The 21,629-nt window shown below is 39.6% G+C and overlaps 1 protein-coding gene across 2 annotated transcripts in view; it reads left to right on the top strand.

The window, feature by feature from the left end:
* The window catches only part of ARL15 (ADP ribosylation factor like GTPase 15), a 3,047,572-nt gene that overhangs the window by 290,641 nt on the left and 2,735,302 nt on the right, over positions 1 to 21,629 (top strand). The window contains exon 1 of one of the 2 annotated variants that reach the window (XM_044063904.1): positions 18,070 to 18,541. The exons of the other annotated variant lie outside the window; for it this stretch is intronic. Coding sequence (XP_043919839.1) covers positions 18,488 to 18,541 — 54 coding nt within the window. The 5' untranslated portion in view covers positions 18,070 to 18,487. Of the gene's footprint in view, positions 1 to 18,069; positions 18,542 to 21,629 lie in introns of those variants that run through there. 2 annotated transcript variants of the gene reach the window in all.

Below are 21,629 nucleotides of genomic sequence, written 5' to 3'. Positions count from 1 at the left end.
TACCTATGCTTCAAAGCAGGCTACATACACTATCAGTTCTCTGCACTGCCCTTTGGCGTATCTACTGCGCCCAGGGCATCCACAAAGTGTCTAGCTTCAGTCATTGCATTTTGCAGGCAAATAAATATTCAAATATACCCATACCTGTACGATTGTCTAATTCTGGCAGAAAGCCGGGACATACTTTTGAATCATCTGGCATTTGTACAAGGTGCTAACTTGTCTGGGGTACACCATAAACTGAAATAAATCACATCTGGTACCCTGTCAACAAATTATATTCCTGGAAACAAGCTTGAACACAACTTCTCAGATGGCTTTCCTCACGCCAGAGAAACAAATTCATTTGACAACTTACTTCAAACTAATGGCCACAAAAAACATGCTATCTGCAAGGCAAATACTGCAAGCCTTGGGGTTCATGGCCTCATGCATTATACTAATTCCATATGCAAGATTGCATATGAGGAAACTACAATGGTATCTAAAAAGCCTATGGTGTCAACTTTCTCATGATCTAGAAGCAATGATTCCTATCATACCTTGCCTACGGTTAGAGCTCCTTGGGTGGGCAGAGGCCTGCCACCAAAACAAGGGACTACCATTCACTCTACCCCCTGCCGCCTAAACCCTAACAACAGACACATCAGACTATGCATGGGGGGCTCACCTGGCAGGGAAGTGCATTCAGGGCAAATGGAACCCAAGTCAAATGCACCTGCATATCAATCAAAAAGAAATGTTAGCTGTACAGAATGCTCTGACAGACTTCAAGGACCACATTCTTCCAGAACAGTTAATTTTGAAGACGGACAGTGCCACTGTTATGTGATACATAAACAAGCAGGGGGGGGGGGTAACCATTCTTACCCCCTCTACAGACTAGCCATGGCTCTGTGGAACACAGCCTTGAGCTACTAAGTACATCTACAGACTCAATTCCTGCCAGGAAAACTAAATACACTGGCAGACGAACTAAGCAGAAATCTCATGGACCTGCAGGAGTGGAAACTGGAACCAAAGACTTTCAACATGTTGAAAAACAAATGAGGGAGCCCAGATATAGACCTGTTTGCCTCCCCCTAGAACTACCAATTGGACAAATTCTGCACAAGGACTTCCCACAAACAAGCTTGGAAAGTGGATGCTCCGTCCTTCAGCTGGAAAAATCTATCAGTTTATGCCTTTCCTCCTCTGCCTCTCCTCGCCAAAGTACTACTAAAGATCAAACAGGACAAACCAAGGACGATACTGATAGCACCAGACTGGCCACGCCAACACTGGTACCCCCTGTTATGCAGTTTGTCATTGATGACTCCATGGCGCCTGCCTCAGACCCCTTCCCTGCTGTCACTGCAGGAGAGCCATATTCTGCACCCTCAGCTTCAATCCCTGAACCTGGCAGCCTGGCTAATTACCTGATCTCTCCATTATCATCCCTCAGTAAACAAGTGTTGGATGTCATTTTGGAGGCAAGGAGGCCTAGTACTAGAAAATCTTATGCTGAAAAATAGAAGAGATTCTGTGCCTGGAACCAAACCCAAGGGATGGGCACAGCAGTGCCCAGTTTACCTCAGATTCTTCAATACTTAACCGAGATGCTTCACAAGGGCCTTTCTTTTTCCTCCATCAAATTTCATGCATCAGCCATTTCAGCTCATTAAAACACAGAGCCTCCCCTCTTCTCTCATTCACTGCTCATGCAGTTCCTCAGAGGGGCCAAAAACTTAAGACCACCCAGGAGAGCCCCAACTCCAGCCTGGGACCTTAACTTTGTATTGGAAAAACTCACTCTTCCTCCTTTTCAGCCAGCTGCAACTGCAGAGTTAAAATTCCTTTCTTGGAAAACAGCCTTCCTTTTAGCAATCACTTCAGCAAGAAGGGTGTCTGAATTACAGGCCCTTATGGCAGTGGAGCCTTTCATCATCTTTCATGTGGACAGGGTGTCCCTCAGGACCAACCCACCTTCATGCCCAAGGTTGTATGTAGTGTGGCTCTTAATTAGTCCATTTATTTGCCAACCTTCTTTTCTAATCCACAGAACAAAGGGGAACGGATACTGCACTCCTTAGATGTGCACAGACAACTTAGATTTTACTTGGACAGGACTAAACCTCAAAGGAAATCTGAACAACTGCTGGTGGCATTTGCTGCAGGGGCAGAGGGGAAGGCTATTTCAAAGCAAACCATTTCTAAATGGATAGGCAGTTGCATTCATTTCTGCTATAAGCACCATGGAAAACCTATCCCACAGGGGATTAGACCCCGTTCAACCAGGGCTGCATCTACCTCTACAGCCTTTGTCAGAGATGTCCCTACCAGGGACATCCTAGAAGCTGCTACCTGGAGTTCTGTACATACTTTCACCAAGCATTATCATTTACCAATTTTCTCTAAATCTGGAGCTGGCTTTGCCACTGCAGTCTTGCAGGGCCTTATAGCTGGTCCTAATGCTGTCTAAATTCCTCCTCCCATGCTTAGCTTTGGGAATCTACCCAGATGTGATGACTGCAGCAGTAAAACACGAAGAACATAGTACAGTTGTGTACACTTACCATAAATGTAGATGTTCGACTGTATTCACTGTTGCAGTACTGGTTACCTTCTCTCCAGCCCCCTGACTTTTTTTGGCTATACCTCTATTCTCCTTTACTATGCTTAAAAGCTTTTTGGTGTATTTGCATTTTTGTTGGAGGTATAAACTTGTGTGTATATATATATATATATATATATATATATATATATATATATATATATATATATATATACATAATATATATATATATATTTATATATATATATATATATATATATATATACATAATATATATATATATATATATATATATATATTTATATATATATATATATATATATATATATACAAATTGCTTCCCATTAGGGAGGCACCTGACATCTGGGACAAGAAAAACTGATGTAATGGCGTCGGCTGCATGCTTTATACCCCTGACTACCTGACGTCACGGAAGATGACAGCAACCGACACAGGACCCAAGACTTTGATAATCAGGCCAAATGAGGGCTACTGAAGCAGATAACCCAAATGTGAGGACTGCAACAGTGAACATCTACACTTATGGTAAGTGTATACAACTGTACTTTTTCCAATTGTTTATATTTATGTTTGGTATTAGGTTCCCTGATCTGATGCTAGGTCCCCAGCTGTATATCAATGGCATGGACTCTCATATGTAACTAGATTAGCCATTGTCTTGTAAACTAAGCAGAGGTCACCTTGGTAACTGGTAAGAAATTAATTTTGATGTCTGTTCCTGAGGACTTTTCAAATAGGTTGCGTTTCCAACCCTGTGACTGTTTTAGAAAACCGTTATTTCCCTTTGTCAAGTTATAGAAGGTAGCTTTTCATAGGCTTCACAATGTAGTATGGTGTTCAGTAATAAGTGTCATGCTGTTTAGAATTAGATTGAAATTGCAACATTGTATTTGATAATGGTTCTGGTCGGTGAGGTATAAAATGGTAGGGGCAGTGATCTTACTAAATGGCTAAATGTGCCCTTTAGAATAAGATGGGCTACAAAATATAATTTTTTGACTTTGGTAGATACACTGACCAAAGTTTAGTTTTGTTTGCTATTGTCCCTAGCTTTTTTATGATGGTATCATTTTTTATGATTTGATCATTTATTTTGTAATCATAATTTACTTTCTTCTTGCCAAGTGTCACAGTACTACATTTATTTATTTGTTTGTGTGACTGTTTGTCCCCCCACCAGCTGACCATCAAACCTTCTCCTAGTCAATCAATCCATTGTTCCCAGCACCAGGCAAGAACCAACTGAGAGGGACACTCATTCAGGTAGCCAGCAGGGTTAGTTTGGGCATTTTTCAATGTCTGTCTTCCCATTCTTTTACTTGCCTGTAACTGGTGAGGTGCTTGGAAGGGGTGTGCAAAGAGCTGTCCACAAAGGATGCCCCCTCACTTTGACAAGGGTCCTGTCCTTCAGATAGCCTTGCCCTTCCCCCAAAGCACAAATAGTGGTCTCTCTGGTCTCCAGCAGGGAGGTCGCATTGCCCTGTATGCTTCCAAATATATAGAAATCTTGCTGCCTGGGAGAGGTATGCAGGCCATGGCCTTTACTGCTCTCTCTCTCTCTTTGACAGGCTCTTCCAGTGCCAGGGCTGCTAATCAAACCCTGGTTGTCTGAGACACACAGGCAAGCTTCATAATGATGCATTTACCAATATTAAACATGGAAGTCATTACTGCAGCAGCAGGTTTGCATTTTGCGTGGACTACTATGGAGAACTTTTATATCATTTGTTGAAGTTATTAAGTTATCTAGTTTGAAGTTATCAGAATATTTAGTTATTGTCCATTTATCACTCCTCTTTCTAAGAAGGCTAGTCAGGAAAACTGGTGATATCTGTAAAGACCACTGTAGAACACTAGTGGAAGCCATCGTCAGGATAGACATGTAACCCCCCCCCCCCCAGACTTGTGTCCTGTTGCTTTTTACCTATTGAATTTCATATGGATTAACATTTATTGTTATTACCTTTATGTGGCATAGTGCTGAATATCTTAGTAATTTTAAGTGAGCAGTATGCATTAAACTTCTGGAAATGATGGAGAGATGAATTGATGTTCAATGTTCGATCCAACAATATAGTGATTTATTATTTTGTTGTAATTTGTGTAAAATGGAAAAATATTTGGATATTTTTAGAATCAAGTCAAGGTAATGAATGTTATGACTAGACCAGAAGAAAACGCAAAGGTCAACTGACGGAACTTGTGAAAACCCATTTAGAGAACTAGCAAGAGAGAACAGGTTCATGTAGCTTAGGCCAAACTGATGGACGTATTTAAAAGTGAAATTAGAAATAGAAGTGAGCAAGCTTGCAGGCTATGCCACTTAGTGTTTTATTGCACTTAGGTACTTGAAGCATGGTATCTGATGAGTTAAGTCCTGTGATGCAGTTTGCCAGAGTATAATATTTATTGTATATTTATTGACATTTGATGACCAGGTAAGTCTGACTGGGTAGGTGCCCATTTTCGGCAGAGGCCTGGGAAGAAAAGCTCCATAGTTTTACAAAACATTTTAAGAACAGTAATTTTACAATCTTCAAAAATAATACAAAAAACATCTACAGTTTAAGTAATTATATGAAACTAGACATGATAAGAAAACATTGGTTAAGAATAGATACAAATTATATGAAAATTATTTAATATTTAGAAAAAAATAACCATTTTCTAGAGAAATTAAAGTTAAGTTAGTATAATACAAACAGGAATTGCTGTATGAATTGAGAAAAAAAACAGGGTTATGGTATATTTAGAAAGAGAGTCATGAGAGAGCAATTGATTAAAATGAGGACGTGAGTGGAGAAGGGAGAGCAAGGAGGTGCAAGTACGAACATGTGTATATTTAGGAATATAGTTTATCATGGGGTTGAGCAAAAACAGAGTCAGATTTTGGTTAGAAAGTTTTTTAAAATGGCTTTAAAGGACTGGAGGGAGGGCATTGGCCTGATAGATACAGGTAAGAAGTTCCAAGCCTTAGCAATATAGTATGAGTACAGACCATGCCCAGCAGATTTGATAGATATGGCATTTATTTGATTCATTGTTTCAACAGATAGCTTTGCAAACTTCCTTTGATAAAAGCCCCACATAAATTCAGTGTTTTCTCTGGTGATGTCATATCATGTCAGGCACAGCTCCATAGACTTTAATGGGTGCATGTCTGTACATATGCAGCAAGCATCCATTAAAGTCCATGGATGCATCCTATGTTTTTCCCAAGTTGATGTCACTGAGGTTAAAGATTGTCCTTACTCATCAGTGGCATCAGCTCAGAAAAACACATTTGTTTTTTTCATTGTGGATGTAGAAAAATATTCACAGTCAGAATGAAGATCTAATTGGCACTTCCTGCATCATATACGTTGGTACAAATTGTCACACAGACATGGCAAAACACTTTAAAGTGTCTGAAGCAGGCATAGTTAGAGCCAGGAACTTGCATATGGATACTCTCAAGTCATTACCAAAAGTAAATTCAAGATTTAAAACAGTGCTTATGCTGTAATACCATTTGAAATGTTGAAGGAGAGAGAGGTTGATTATGGAGACACAGGGTATGTTGGAAAATTATCCATATTGTAAGATTTCTGGAAAAAGTGTAATGGCAGGACTCTGCAGACTTTCTTCCAGAAAGAATGGCTTGTTGTATGTGTCTACATGTTAGACAGCTAAAAACTAAGTGAGCACTTAAGAGTTTTTATTTCTGGTACAGTTGGAATGACGAGACAGTTGAGGCTTATACAAGAAAACATCAAAACCTGCTAGGCAGATAATTTTTTAGTTTTGCTTTGGCTTCAGGGGGGTATATAAAATTGATGACAAGCAAGTATGTTTCATAGTGGTTATAGTTTATAAGATGGCAAAAAGCACACTTTTTGTTATCCATGAGAAAATGTTGATGGTGTTTTTTTTTACTCAGCAGTGTTCAGAGTGGATTCACAAAACAATGACATCTGTGAGTAGTACCTTAAAAGATCAGGGATGTCAGAAAATATTGGAAATGCCTTAGATAAAGAGGGGGAATTACCTGTGAATGGTTAATCTACAAAACTTTGTTTTGCAGAAACCAAAAATTTTTAGGATATTGGTGCAAAATAAGAATTTGATGACTTTTAAAAAGTATGCATGATACAGACACAGAAAGCAATTCTGATTACAGCAAAACAAGCTGAGATAAATGAAGATGGGCATTATTCATTCCCTACTAGAAAGCTACACAGGTGAGGTTTTTTAAATAATATTTTATTTTCTTGAGGTATTACACTAGCAGTACAGAAAAGTTAAAAGAAAAAAGACTACAATGTGAGCAGTTCGGTGTGTAGTGAGCAGAACATAAATCTCAACTGTCCCTGATTTTGCAGCATGGCCCTGAGTTTGCTCTGTCCCTCATAATGTTTTTGATCTTCTAATAAGATACTGAATATTATGGTTAGTCAATAATCCAAACATTAGAGTTTCATTCTTACTGTTCAGAGAATGCATATTGATCCAAAACCTGTTCTGTTAACTTTTAAGTGAATTAGAATAATTGTTAAAAATTGTTCCTGATTTTAGGCTTTTGGTTCTCCCATTTTTTGGCTTTGTCCAGAATTCTTGAGCAAAGAAGTTGAGAGGTATGGGGTATGTGGTAGAGGGTAGCCTCTGCTCTCAGAGACTGTCTAATAAATGGAAAGGTCTGTGATTACTGGGCATATATTATGATTGTAAACATCTGCTATTAATAAATTCATAGAGATTCCAAGGACACAGATTAGCATGATCATGTAAGCCTTACCAGTATCCTCTCTCAGACCGCACCACCTTTCTGCAGGATGGCCAGACCAGTTAATCAGAGAGTAAATTTGTGGATACCTATCCACTCCTCTAGTTTGTGTAAAGAAATAGTGAGCCACACTGCCTAACATGTAGAAAACATTTATTCCAAAGGAAAGGGGGGTGTTTTATCTGTTGGTGAAGATTTTAGCCCCTGGTTCTAACACTGGTAGTGATCATCAGATTTGTGGAGAAACAGGAGAGCCATGACAATCAGGGAGCTAATGTCCCAGTAAACAAGGCATCTATCTACTCTGAAATGTTTTTATAACCTTATTGCATAACTGCTGTATATATTGAAGGTTAAAATAGTGTTGAGATTAGATACTTGTTTGTTTTTATGAACTTTGTTCCATCCCTTTACTAAAGATCCCACATCCAATTATTTTATTTCCTTTGCAATATCCAGAACTCCCTTGATATTGGGAATGCATTTTTATTTCTGTTTTCTAATTATTGCTTTTTGGCAGCCAGTAACATTAAACTTAGAAAGGCCTTACTAGGTCTGAACAATTCAGATCCTATATCATTGCTTAAAATAATAATTTCCTTAGTTACAAACATTTGTTCCCCCAACATTTCTGTCAAGGTACTCTGGAATTTGTAATGTCTAGCAACTTGTTACTTTTCCCAAAAACATGTCCCCAATTACCTCTGCTTTCCCCATCACAACTCCAGTATTTGGTATCTATCTGTGGAAAATTTCTCTGAAGTCTACTTGGAGTTTCTATCCAAATGCTTCCATGCAAAAATCCTAAGCCTTCTGAAACATGCTGCATACTTGGCAGCCTTACAAATTTATTTTTAGTTTCCTTTGCAAATTGAGTTTTCTTTGTCTTTTCCGATGTGTGTAATCTCCTCTTACATATTTTTATAGTTATGTCATATTTTGTATGTCCTACCAATTATTTCTTTTTAACAGCAGCTTCTATTCTAAATTCAACTAAAAACTCAAGAGATGTTTTTTTTTTCACTTAGCACTCGCTTTTTCTTTTGTGTACACTGTATCAATCCCTGATTGAAAAGTCAGTCTGTAACCTGCAGTCCAAATTTCTTATCTTCGTCCCACTGTATTACATTTCCTTCCCAAGTTATTTCTGTACTCCTTACAGACATACCTGTTAGTAAAATTTTTTCCGTTTTTTTTTTACTGGCTTAGTCCTTAGAATAGTTTCTTCTACATTTTGAATATAACATTCTGTATGATTGTTATTTTCCTTAAGGGCTTGCATTAAAAATGCTAGTCTCTTTATTTCTTGAACTCTGTCCCCATGTTTTATCATCATCTTTCCCCACTTTGACTTGTAACTTTCTGCTTAAGTTATGCTTATATGCTTTAACTGTGTAGCTTTGACGTACTCCTTCAAATTAGGTAACACTAAGCTACCTTTATATCACCATTATATATAATGATTTTAAACGTTTTAATTTCTTTCCATGATGTGTACAATTGCCTTTTTGTGTAGTAGGGTTATAAGAGTTAAGAATGGTGATTTACTTCATTATATGCATCATTTGTGAGGTTTTGAACTGTGTCCAGTAGAACTCTGTTTATGTGGATTGTTCAGTGTTTCAGATTGGATCTAGAAAGTGGGTAAGCTACTATCATCATGCTGTAGGATTCACATCACTGAAAAGATTGCTGCATCATTTGCTGCTGCAACTGCATTCACTTAGAGTTCAGCTGGTATTCGTAGACAGATTACCTAGCACCAAAAGACATCTTAAGTGTTTGCTGTTTCATAGTGTGCAGCCTAGTAACACAAAGCTGTGTTATCTGGTAGTGAGGGTTTAAGGTATCACATGTGCGGTATTCTCTGGGCATGGTTTCTCCTCAAGTAGGTTCTTGTGCTTCCCAGTGCATTGTCTTATTTAAATTAGGCATCTGCTCTTTTTGATGTACTGCATTGCACAGAAGACTTGTTGTAGTATAGTGATTCATAGTTGTTAATGGTATGGTATGCAAGATCCAGGCAGGGCTGGTCACACATTTAATATCAGAACTGCAGCAATGCATGCCTATGGATGAATCAGCACAGGGTGAAACAGAGCAGCCTCTCCCTGCCATGTTGCCAGTCCAGGTAAGGAGTGTTTATATGAGTGTGTATGAGAGTGTGTGCATACATGTGGATGTCATTTTGCTGTGTGGTCTGCTAAAAACTTGTGCTGCTTCCTTGAGCAGATTGGTAGGTTTGCTCAGTTGAGCAATTAGTCATGCAAATTCAATAGCAATTCAGTTGAATGTGCTTGACTGTGAATCCCATTTAGTGCAACATCATGAGTCTGTCTGTGTGTGCAGAGCAAGTTATGTTGTTATCCTAATTTCTATGAATTCTGCTCTTGGAAGCCTGCTACTGGGAAAGCAGACATTTCTTTCTTTCCCTAAAGTTGATATTTGACATCTGAGTGGTGTTTCATACTTTGTTATTTGAGGATTGCAAGAGTTTGGGTAGTTCTGTTCTCAGTCTGCTCAAGTTAGACTGCCTAAGGAAATATGCTGCAGACATGAATGTTACTTTCCTTAACAGTGCCATTCTTCTTGTCTTCACCATTCAGTATGTGCCTGGACTTTCCAGTCAGGGGTCCTTTGGAGGAATGTACTGTGATCAATTTATTTATTTATTTCACCTTTGTTAACCGGGTTGGTCAAGCTGAGTTACAAAAAAAACATTTTCAGTGGAGACCCAAGGAGAAAAGCTCCAAGGCCACAACATATTGGACCTGGTCATCATCAACATGGGCGACAGGTGCTCCGTACTGGAGGTCAACCCGTCACTGGTTAGATCAGACCATAAACTAATCACCCTGGATTTCCACACCCCACCCCACCCCCAACCAAACCAAGGAAACCACAGTGAAAAACTTTTCTAAAGCAAACTTCACCTTACTTAAGTCAGAGGTGGTAAGTTTCACAGCCCCCATGCTAAAGGATAACACTGCCCAAGATGCAGACTCCTTTACAATTGCACTGTATGAGCACCTACAAGGATGCATGGATCGTGCCATCCCTAGCAAAACTAAGACTCACTCCCCTAAGGGAAGGAAACCAGTCTGGTGGACCCCTGCATAAACAGGTTATACAAAAAAAGGAGGAAACTAGTTCAGAAAAACAGCAAATCCCAAGAAGGAAAGACATCCCTGATCAGTATCAGTAAGAAACTAAGGTCCCCCATGAAATCATCCAAGGCTAACTTCGAAAGAAAAATAGCCAAGGACTCGAAAGATAACCACAAAGCCTTCTTTAGCTATGTCAAAAATCTATGTGGCAACTCGCAGATATGCTCTGAGATAGTGCAAAATAGCACAAAATATACTGAACCTACTGATATTGCCAACATCCTGGCAGATAGATTTAGTGCAAACTTCACCTCCCTCTCACCTTCAAAAGGGCCCACAACAATACCGGAAAAGTGTAGTGTCCCAGAAATCACAGAAGCACAGGTGAAAACAGCCCTTTCAAAAGCCAAAAACACAGCATCAATGGGGCCAGATGGTGTCGCAGGCTGTGTCTTGCACAAACTACAGAACGAACTAACCACCCACCTAAACACGCTGTTCAACCTCAGCCTCTCCACAGGCTATGTGCCCTTAGAATGGCGCAAAGCAATGGTTATTCAGCTCCAAAAAGGAGCCACAACTGACCCTCGTAACTATCGCCCCATAAGCTTGACTAGCCTGGTCTGCAAGGCTATGGAGTGCATCATCATGGAACTCACTAACAAAGACATTAGGAACCTCCAAACACTTGACCCGACCCAGTTCATGCCTACTAAACCTGGTTGACTTCTTCGAGACAGTTACCAAGGCCATAGACAAGGGATAGGTGGTTCACACAGCCTACCTTGATCTCGCCAAGGCATTCAACACCATTCCTCACTTGGGTATTATAGAAAAACTCACCAGCCTGAACATAAACCCCTACGTCATAAGATGGGTTGCCAATTGGCTTACAGACAGAACTCACACGGTACGAATAGCGGGCTCCAGGTATGACTCTAAACCAGTCACAAGTGGTGTCCCGCAGTTGTCAGTTCTGGAACCCCTACTGTTCGGCATATATTTCTCAGAAGTACAGGCAAACACAGGAGGACTATGGCTAACCAAGTTCGCCGATGACTGCAAACTGGGAGACATAATTGACTCTCTGGCTGACACGGACATCCTCCAAAAAGGCCTTACTGAGACAGACACCTGGTGTCAAAGTCATGGCCTCAAGCTAAATGCCAAAAAATGCATAGTCATCCCGTTTGGGAAAAACAAAACACCCACGAATTACCACATAGATGGCAGCCCCCTTAATACAGAAGAGGTAATAAGAGATCTGGGGACCCAGGTAGATAGTAATCTCTCCTTTGACAATCATATTGCCAAAGTAGTTAGGAAATCCTTCTATGTGGCCCATCTAATTGCTAAGGGGTTTGCATCTAGAAATAAAGAGTTTATAGTGCCCCTCTACACGTTACTCATCAGACCCATCATAGAGTACAATGCCCCATTTGGGATGTACCTCACAAGACACTTCCAACAGCTTGAAAGACCACAAAAGCACCTCACCAAGAGGATTACTGGCCTCAAACATATGTCCTATGCAGCCTGACTGAAAAAACTCTGACTGTATTCGGTGGTATATTGCTTACTCAGAGGTGATCTCTGCCTGACTTACAAAGCCATGTCCAACTCAGAATTGATGGACATGCTCCACATAAAGAAATCCAAGTCACTGCGAGCCACACGTGCTAGTGAGCTAAACCGCGCCACAACAATAAATAGAACATGCTGTAGGGATAGGTTCCTGTCATAGAGACTCCCCATGCTTTGGAACAAAATTCCTAACTACATTAGGCAGAGCCCCTCACTAACACTCTTCAAGAGAAGCCTTGACGAGTGGATGGATAACAGAAAGTACAGCCCTGGGATCACTTCATTGGCTCTGCTTGACAGAGGCTCTGTTAATTAATCAATGGGGCGGCGAAAGCCGACACACTCTGGCTAGGCTTATAAATGCCCTCGGGCAGATAGCCTAGTACCTACCTATGAACCTATAGTAACTTCTAAGGCAATAAAAAGTAAAAATAAACATTATACATAAGATAAAATAGAGTACAAACTGAAATGCAAGTATATAGAACATATTATAACTGTCACATAAGAAAGTGTGAGTACTAAAAATATAAACATACAGTTTAGTCACAGTGCTGAAAAGCTAGCATGTTCTGATATTTAGGAATATATAGGAAATGTTCATTATATCTCCTATTCTATGTCTAAAGTAAGAGAAAAAAAGCTAAATCAAGGAAGATTGCTAACAGTAAACTAATTTATAGTAGAGAAACTATTCTGAAATTTCGATCCTCAGGCTTGCTGTGTAACAGGTTTGATGAGCTGCTGTCTGTGGGGCCTGTGAGGCCTACAGCACTTCTCGAGTTACAAGAGCTGGGAATCTTACTCATACATGGAACAGGATGCCTGGTATGTACAGACTCAACATTACTGGATCATGGTAAGAGAAGGAAACGCAAGAGATGTGAGAGAACACGCAAAAGAGGATCTAGGGCTGGAATCACTGCAAGGCTAAAAGCAAATCTCTACAGGCCTGCACTCCCATCCATTCTGCTGGCAAATGTTTGATCACTGGAAAGCAACATGGAATATATAAGGCTGGAATTATCTGTTCGGAACAAGGTGAGGAAATGCTGTTTGCTTATTTTTACTGAAACTTGGCTAAACTCTAACATTAATGATAGTGCAGTCCATCTTGAGGGGCTATCACTTTTTAGAGCAGACAGAATATATTCCCCCAGAGAGGGAGGGGTCTGCATATTTATACCTCTCAACTGCACAGATTTTCGCAGAACGTCCAGATTTCTGCCTCATATTTTTGGTCTGTTTTTCATAAAATTGTGCTTTTCTGACAAATTAGTGGCACATCATTAAAGATTGTCGTTTGAAAATAATGACAGATATTTGACTTTCAGACTTCATACCCTTCAGAAAATTCATGCTAATCTAAAACTTGTTATTCTATGAACTTTCTAAGTTTGTAAGAGCAATATTTAAAAGTTGTCCCTATTTTTGGGCATTGTTGGGAGGGTGGCCTAATGGTTAAGGTGTTTGCCTTACAAACTCAAGGTGCAGGGTTTGAGTCTCACAAGGGATAATTGTCTAGGCTTAAAATGGCTTGCAAGGGCAGTTAGCCTAGTACTAACTTATAAGGTGGGAGGGTGGCCTAATGGTTAAGGTGTTTGCCTTACAAACAGAAGGTGCAGGGTTTGAGTCTCACAAGGGAAAATTGGCTAGGCTGAAAATGGCTCAGAAGGGCAGTTAGCCTAGTACTAATCTATGAAGCTCTATGAAGCTCTATGAAGCTCTATGTCCCACTTTTATTCATGGCTTTGTCCAGATTTCTAAGAGGTCGAGAGGTATGACATCAGTAACAACCGGTGTATCATTTGTGAGATAGTATCCTTACACTGCTCAGATAATCTAGAGTTTTTGTCACTGAAATGCAGACCTTTTTATTTACCCAGGGAATTTATCAGTATCTGCATCACAGCTGTCTACAGTCCTCCCATTGCTAATCCAAATGAGGCAATGACCACATTATATCAGGTTATAAATGAACTGCAAAACAGGAATCCAGACTGTGTTCATATAGTGGCAGGTGATTTTAATCAGGCCAACTTGAAAACAGCTCTGCCTCACTATTTCCAGTATGTGGACTTTGCAGCAAGGGTGAGAACACACTAGACAAGGTATAATGCAATGCTAAGCTGGCATTTAAGGCAGTGCCTCACCTACACCTGGGAAACTCTGACCACCTCTCCATTTTGTTAGTACCAGCAGATAAACCATTGCTAACTAAAGGGAGGTTAACAGTTAAACAAGTAAGAGTATGGCCAGAGGGTACAGTCTCAGCACTCCAGGACTGTTTCGGGACCACAGACTGGAGCATATTCAAGGAGGCAGCTACTGAAAACCAGAGGAGTACACCGAGGCAATGATGGGCTACATTTTGAGATGTGTGGATGATGCGACAGTGACCAAAACCATCATCACATGAGCCAACCAGAAACCGTGGTTGATGAGAGAGGTGTACAAAGTACTGAAAGCAAGGAATGCAGCCTTCAGGTTTGGAGACAGAGAAGCCCTCAGCACAGCCCGAGCAAATCTGAACAAGGGAGTGAGGGGAAGCAAAATGCACCTATGGCACAAAGATCCAGAGCTACTTTTCTAACCAAAAAGACACCAAGCGCCTATGGCAGGTATCCAGTCCATAAATGACTACATACCCCTATGCAGACTGCCTCAAGGCCCTATACCTGTATTCTGTCTCCTACAGGCTTTTGAGGGGAGATGTATACCTGGCATGCAGGGCATTGTCAGACCCCACTCTGATGGACCTGCTGCATATTCACAAAACAAACAGCACCAGAATTACCCATTGTAAAGACTTAAACCTTGCCTGTGATACAAATAGGACCTATTGGAGAGATAGGTTATGTATCCCAGAGACTACCCAGTCTATGGAACAGGCTCAGCATCCATGTGAAGCAGAGTTCCTCTCTAACCCAATTCAAGTGCAACTTGGACAACTGGATGGGAAGCTGGAAATTCATCCCTGGTTTGACACCTATGACTTTAATGGACAGAGGTAACCTGTAAATGGTTAATCTCCCAGGCCCATGCTTACACTTATCAAGGGTATCAGAACTTGTCAGAGATTTGGGATGCATAGCTAGGCTTAAGAAGTCTCTTATGGTCATTAGCCTAGTAAACACAAATGAACCTTTGAAGTTTACAACATCTTGCCTAAATGACTACCGCCTTGTAGCCTTCACCTCCACAGTGGTAAAATATTTTGAAAGGCTGGTCAAGGATGCCATAACATCTGGGCTGCTTGCTGATCTTGACCCTCTGCAGTTTGCTTACTGAGCAAACCGCTCTGTGGAAGATGCCATCTCTCTAGCAATTCATCTGTTGCTGGAACACCTTGAGAATAAAAACACCTATGCGAGGGTACTATTCATTGACTTCAGCTCTGCTTTTAACACTCTCATCCCTGATAATGAAGCTACTCCAACTAGGCGTCAGCACTCCACTTTATAACTGGATTCTTGACTTTCTCACCGACACACCTCCGAAAGTAGGCATAGGAAATAACTCCAGCATCACTCCTAACACTGGAGTTCCACAAGGATGTGTACTAAGTCCCTTGGTGTTCACTCTGTTAACACATGATTGTACAGCCAGGTACAATAAAAGTCAGATCATCAAGTTTGCTAATGACACAACAGTGGTGGGCCTCATCAGTAGTGATGATGAACCAATGTATAGAGATGAGGTGGAACAACTGATTACCTGATGTGGAAATAACTTAGCACTAAATGTGAACAAGACAAGAGAGAGAGAATTGTAGACTATAGGAAAAATCGCAATGAACATTCTCCCCCACCATCAGTGGGGAAACAGTGGAAAGAGTGAGAAATGGAAAGTTTCTGGGAGTGCACATCGATGAGGACTTGTCTTGGAATAGTCAGATCATCAAGTTTGCTAATGACACAACAGTGGTGGGCCTCATCAGTAGTGATGATGAACCAATGTATAGAGATGAGGTGGAACAACTGATTACCTGATGTGGAAATAACTTAGCACTAAATGTGAACAAGACAAGAGAGAGAGAATTGTAGACTATAGGAAAAATCGCAATGAACATTCTCCCCCACCATCAGTGGGGAAACAGTGGAAAGAGTGAGAAATGGAAAGTTTCTGGGAGTGCACATCGATGAGGACTTGTCTTGGAACACAGTTACAAATGCCATAGTCAAGAAAGCGCACCAGAGATTGCACTTTTTAAGAAGGCTGAGGAGAGCGAATCTCCCATCAATAGTCATCCTGATGAACAACCTTGTAGTATGGTGTGGAAGCTGCTCTATCTCTGAGCGCAAATCCTTCCAGATTGTGGTGAAGACAGCCAAGAGGATCATTAAGACCACCTTACCATATATCCACATGTCTCAGCAGGGCCAGAGGAATAATTGAAGATTGCACTCACCCTGCTTACACTTTCCTGCATCTATCTTCCAGAAAGTGTTTCCCAAGCATACGTTGCAGAACTATGAGATTCAGGAACAGCTTCTTCCCTAATGGCATCAGGCTGCTGAACTCTAATAGCCACTGCACTCCATGATGTCCAACTGGGTCAGTAGAAACTGTCTCAATTTGTGCAATAACCTGGTTACCAGTCTCTTCTAATACTTAGTGTACTATTCACTATGACTGTAACTTATAGGCCATCTAGGGCAGTAGCAGTGCAGTAAAATATCCCTTCTTTCAGTGCAATACATGTTGTGAATTCATAAATTAACCGTAGTGCAATACTCTATGTTCACAATGCAATACTCGAATGTCTCTTCTGTGCAAGGATCAATGCAGTGTTGTAACCAAGTACCTGTGCAATACTTAAGTTTCATGCAAGTAAATGTTCAGTTCGAAAAGTGTTAAAATGTGTTTCTAATTATGTGCAATATTAGTCTGTCTACCTGCTGTCAGTTTTTGCACTTGTGTGATTTCTGAATATCAATAAAGTTTACTTTGACTTTGACTATTTACAAGAATTAGAAGTAATGCCAAGACACTTCCTATGTAGAGGTTGTAGAATGTGAATAGACAGAGGTATATAGGAGGTTAAGTGGGGTGATTGCAGTGACAGATCTTGGAGTTAAGCAGATGATCTTTTAGTGTATTTTTAAAGTTGTTAGCATGAGTTATACTTCTGATATATGATGGGATTTTGTTCCAGCTATGAGAGAGTATTTATAAAGGTTTTTGCCTATATTTTTATAGGGTTTATAGGTCAGTAGTAAGAGTTGGTTGTAACTACGAAGAGGAATAATTCACTAAGACTTCAAGCAAAGAATACAGGTAGAATAGCGAGTTGGGATTCAAATGCCAGTACTTATGTGCTATCATTTTAATATACAGACTACACTCTGCAGTGATGTAATGCAAGACATCCTACAATTTTTGTGTATACCATTAACAGCTGCATAGCATTTAGCTTGGAGAAGCTAGACAAGCCAGACTACCCTCAGTGATATTTTTATGTGTACGTGATGCTTTTATTAGTTTAAAAGATCACAGTTGTACTTCTTTGTTATTACAGTCGTACCCCTGCATTCAAACTAAAGTAAAATTTGAATTTGCACTAGTGTTCTGCCAACTGTAATATACGTAATTCTTAACACTTTTCTTATTGCCACTGTTTGTTAACTAGAGCTTTTGCATACTTTGAAGCACTTTATAGTGGTATTACGCATTTCCTTATGATGCTGAATTAGTGAATGATAAACAGGAAATGTCGGAAACACCCGGTGGTACATGATAGGGTATAAACAATAAGTGACTTGGTACTGCTCTGTGACTGGTTTCATTAATTATTGAGGATATGTGTAGCTGGCACTAATAAGCTGCATTTTTAGTTTCAGACCAGCAAGCCAGTTTATTAAGTGCCATTGATACAAGTGTGAGAACTGGGTAGGTGTGGCTGAAACTACTGTCTGCCCCTTGATGAAGTCCATTTAAATAGTCCATTTCTTTTAGCAACCACAGCATTTTCTTAAAATAGGAAAGTAATGACCTCAGAAAAACACGTGCTGTCTTCATTATACCCTATACTTTATGTGCTTGTGTGATTTTGATAAATGTATGTTTCTTAGAGAACAACGTCTTACGTGGGAGATGTTTAATGTTAGCATCAGCAGTCATGAGGATTTGAATGCTTGGATTTGTGTGCAAACTGAGCAACCATAAGAAACACACAAGTCTTTATTTATCTCTTATGCTTTGGTGTTGGTGAAGAAGCTTTATTGTAACACTCACGAATTACACTAATCATGTAGAGCTATTCTATTTGCTGCTTGAAATATTTATTTTAGAACTGAGTAGTCTGATCTTATACTACGTAAATTAACAACTTACATTCCTTAGTGGAGGAGGGAAGCGTATGCTGAGAGACTTAGCTGGATTTCTGCAATTAGTTCACAGACAGAGTCATCTTGTTGCTGCCTACATTGCTCTGCCAGCTCTGGAATTCTTTTGACGATGTCTGAATCTCTCCGTCTATCACTTGCCTTTTGTAGATTTGCTGTTTCCATGGTAAGTAGCCACCTGGAGTTCCTTGTGGCAGTTATATTTTCTGGTATAGTTGCAATATTTTTGGAAACTCGTTCATCCTTGTCCTTTCTTCTTTGATTAGGAAGTGCTGCAGCTGCTCAGTAGACATTTCCTAAGCTGTAGTTTGTATATTGTGCTGGAAGATGCAGCACTTGATGTGATTTTGTTATGTAAACTGAAATGAATGGAAACCTGACATGTTATGTAAGATGGATATGAATGCAGTTGTTGAGCTATTTTAGTTTAACTAGACTGCAAACAGGTTAAAAATAGGCAGTCTCACTCATGTAATGAAACTACGTCAGCTTCAAGGATAGCATTTAACAGGTAGCTGTTAATGAAACAGCACCTCAGCATTTCACAGAAGGATACCTATTTTTATTGAAACGGCTGCCAGAAATAAAATGATTTGATCCTGACTTATTTCATGGAGAAAGGTGCATGTTATAGTGTTTGAAAAACTAGTTAAAAAAGGAACATCGATTGAGACTTGTATTTATTTTGCAGCCCATGAAATTTGCGTGTGTGTGTGTGTGTGTGTGTGTGTGTGTGTGTGTGTGTGTGTGTGTGCGTGTGTGTGTTTTCATGTGGAGGAGAGGTTCTTTTGTGTCGGAAGAAAGGAAAGTTGAAATCAAGCCAGACAACATAAAACAAAGTGGGAATGTAATAGATGGCCAGCAGACATTTTATTGATTATGGTTTCAATCTGCTGCAAGAACACATCAAACAGAGTCAGTGCAAGTGGGATTTCTTAACTCCCACACCAGGGTAACCCAGAGTTGATCTTATTAACTGCAAGATTGCAGGAGGTACAGCCTTCTGCATGGGTGGTGTGGAGAGTTTGCATCCTCAAAAACTGTTTTGGAATCTACTGAATTGCACTTTCAGCCTGTCCTTATTTATGTTATAAACTCCTTTTGACTTGAGTGTTGTGCTGTTATGTTCCACATCCATGCAGAACAGCTAACTAGTAAACTTACAAGAACCCTGCCACATCTTGTGCATGTCTGCAGCAAAGCAAAACGCAAGTAAGGAAAATACATTGTAAATTAAAACAGTAGATGCTGAAATGAAACAGTTATTGTTTGGGACCGTATAATAAATCATATTTAAAAATGTGGTACTTGGGGATGTGGAGAAGTAACAGTAGTATGCTGTGGGGTCTAGTACTAGAATCTCCTAAACTGTAAACCAAAATTGTATAGACTTTGCAGAGGGTGTGACTCAAGCATGGGGTGAAAGGAGGAAAAAGGTTGCTCCCAGCATGAAGTAAATCGAGTTGAAAGCAGTAGGAGGCATGTTTATTCTAGTAGAGGTCTGTTTATGAGTTGAAAGAGAATTGTGAGGCTGGGGTCAGGGTATGTATTATAGATAGGTAGAAGAATGGAAGTTATGCATTTTTATTTAGCTAGGAAAGCAGTGCAGTGAACCATTGTAATGTGAAGTTAAGGGGGTGGCTGAAACCAAGTGCAGTGACTATAGATGCATTCTCGAAGTGGAGTTTGTGATTATTACCAGAAGAAATAGTAGTGATTAATTTGGTAATTAGTTTGGTAACAGAAGTGAAGGGGCGTCAGCATAGGTCGAATCGATACACATAGTTGAGGACAGAGTAGATAAAGAGATGTAATGAACAGGAGAGAGAAAATGAATAGCATAGATACCAGTGTAGTGCAGGTGAGATGTGTGGATTTAAGTTTCTTAGTACAGTAGAACCTCCATAGTTGACCACCTCCTTAAGTTGACCTAACCTAATAGACCGGACATGCACCACATCTGTTCAGTGGAAGACCGACGTCGCTATATTGGCCACCTGTGTAAGTTGTATCTTGACCACTTGGACTGTGACACAATATTAATTTACCCTCTATAACTTGACCAGTTGAGTCCACTCTGCACAAAGGGGTAGAAGGTGTGGGCTTTGCCCCTTAATTGTATTATTTTTTCTTTAGTATAAGTTCTTTTTTCATGTTTTATCATTACCACGTGTTGGATTAGGCCTAACATCCTATTGTTTATCATGTGTTGCTGAAGATTTTTTCAATGTGAAGGACTGGTCTGAATTGTAGGTACATCCTACAATTACTGAAAAATTTTACAGTTAATCGAGACATGATAGCCCAAAGGAAAGAACTCAAAGAGCCGACATTGAAGGAAAAGGTTGATCTTCTACATTTTCTGGAAAGATTTAAAATCACAGTACAACAGACTAAACTTCAAATATACTCCAAGTAAAAGCTGATGTAATGATGAGAAACACACTGCTTTATTTAAAACACTTCAAATAGTAAACGCTTTCATCTCTCTGTATTTAATTCTTCAGACTGAGGTAATGTTACAAAATAACGTTTTTAAATACAAAATAAAATCACACAATAAAACACGACTGGAAAATTAATTAATTAATGTTTTAACCCTTCCCATTTTAAAAACATCACAAAATCTTCCCTGTTGTTCAAGCCGGGTGGAAAGCAAGCATTTAAGTTTACTTGCCAACAGTATTCTAATCACCCTAGCTCATCCTCAGGGTTAAAAATATTCTGTACATTTTGTAAAGCTTCTAATACAGTAAATTTAAACTCAACTTTACAAGTTCTATTTTTGTAACAACCCTTTAATACTAATCTTGTTCTTGCCTACCATTAGTTCTTCTGAGTCTGTGTACAAATACTGACACATATTACAATTGAAGCCTTTAACCATTCCCCTTCTTTCTAAAGCTTTCTTTGGTTTGTTTAATTTATCTTGAAAATAATTTTTATAGCTCTTGGCCCTTTTTTGTGTTAAGACCGTTTTATCACCTAAAGTTTTAATTATTTCAGGGCAACCTCCAAAGAGCCCCCAATTCTTTGTTATATTTTTTAATTACAGATGAATCTAAACTATTAATAACCTGCATCACAGTTCTGCTTTTGTCAATATTGGTCATTTTTAAGCTCCCACCATTGTTGGTATTAGTTTCCCTTTTGTCAGTTATTTGTGGCATAAGTGACTTAACCACTTCCACATGATAACCTCTTTTCACCATTTTGTTAAAATATATTCAGCTTCCTCTAAATAATCTTCATTT

Source organism: Protopterus annectens, chromosome 2.part2 (assembly GCF_019279795.1).
Source record: "Protopterus annectens isolate FY-2018-M chromosome 2.part2, PAN1.0, whole genome shotgun sequence".
NCBI lineage: Eukaryota > Metazoa > Chordata > Ceratodontiformes > Protopteridae > Protopterus > Protopterus annectens.
Note: the sequence above shows the minus strand (reverse complement) of the source record. Positions and strands in the feature narration are given on the sequence as shown.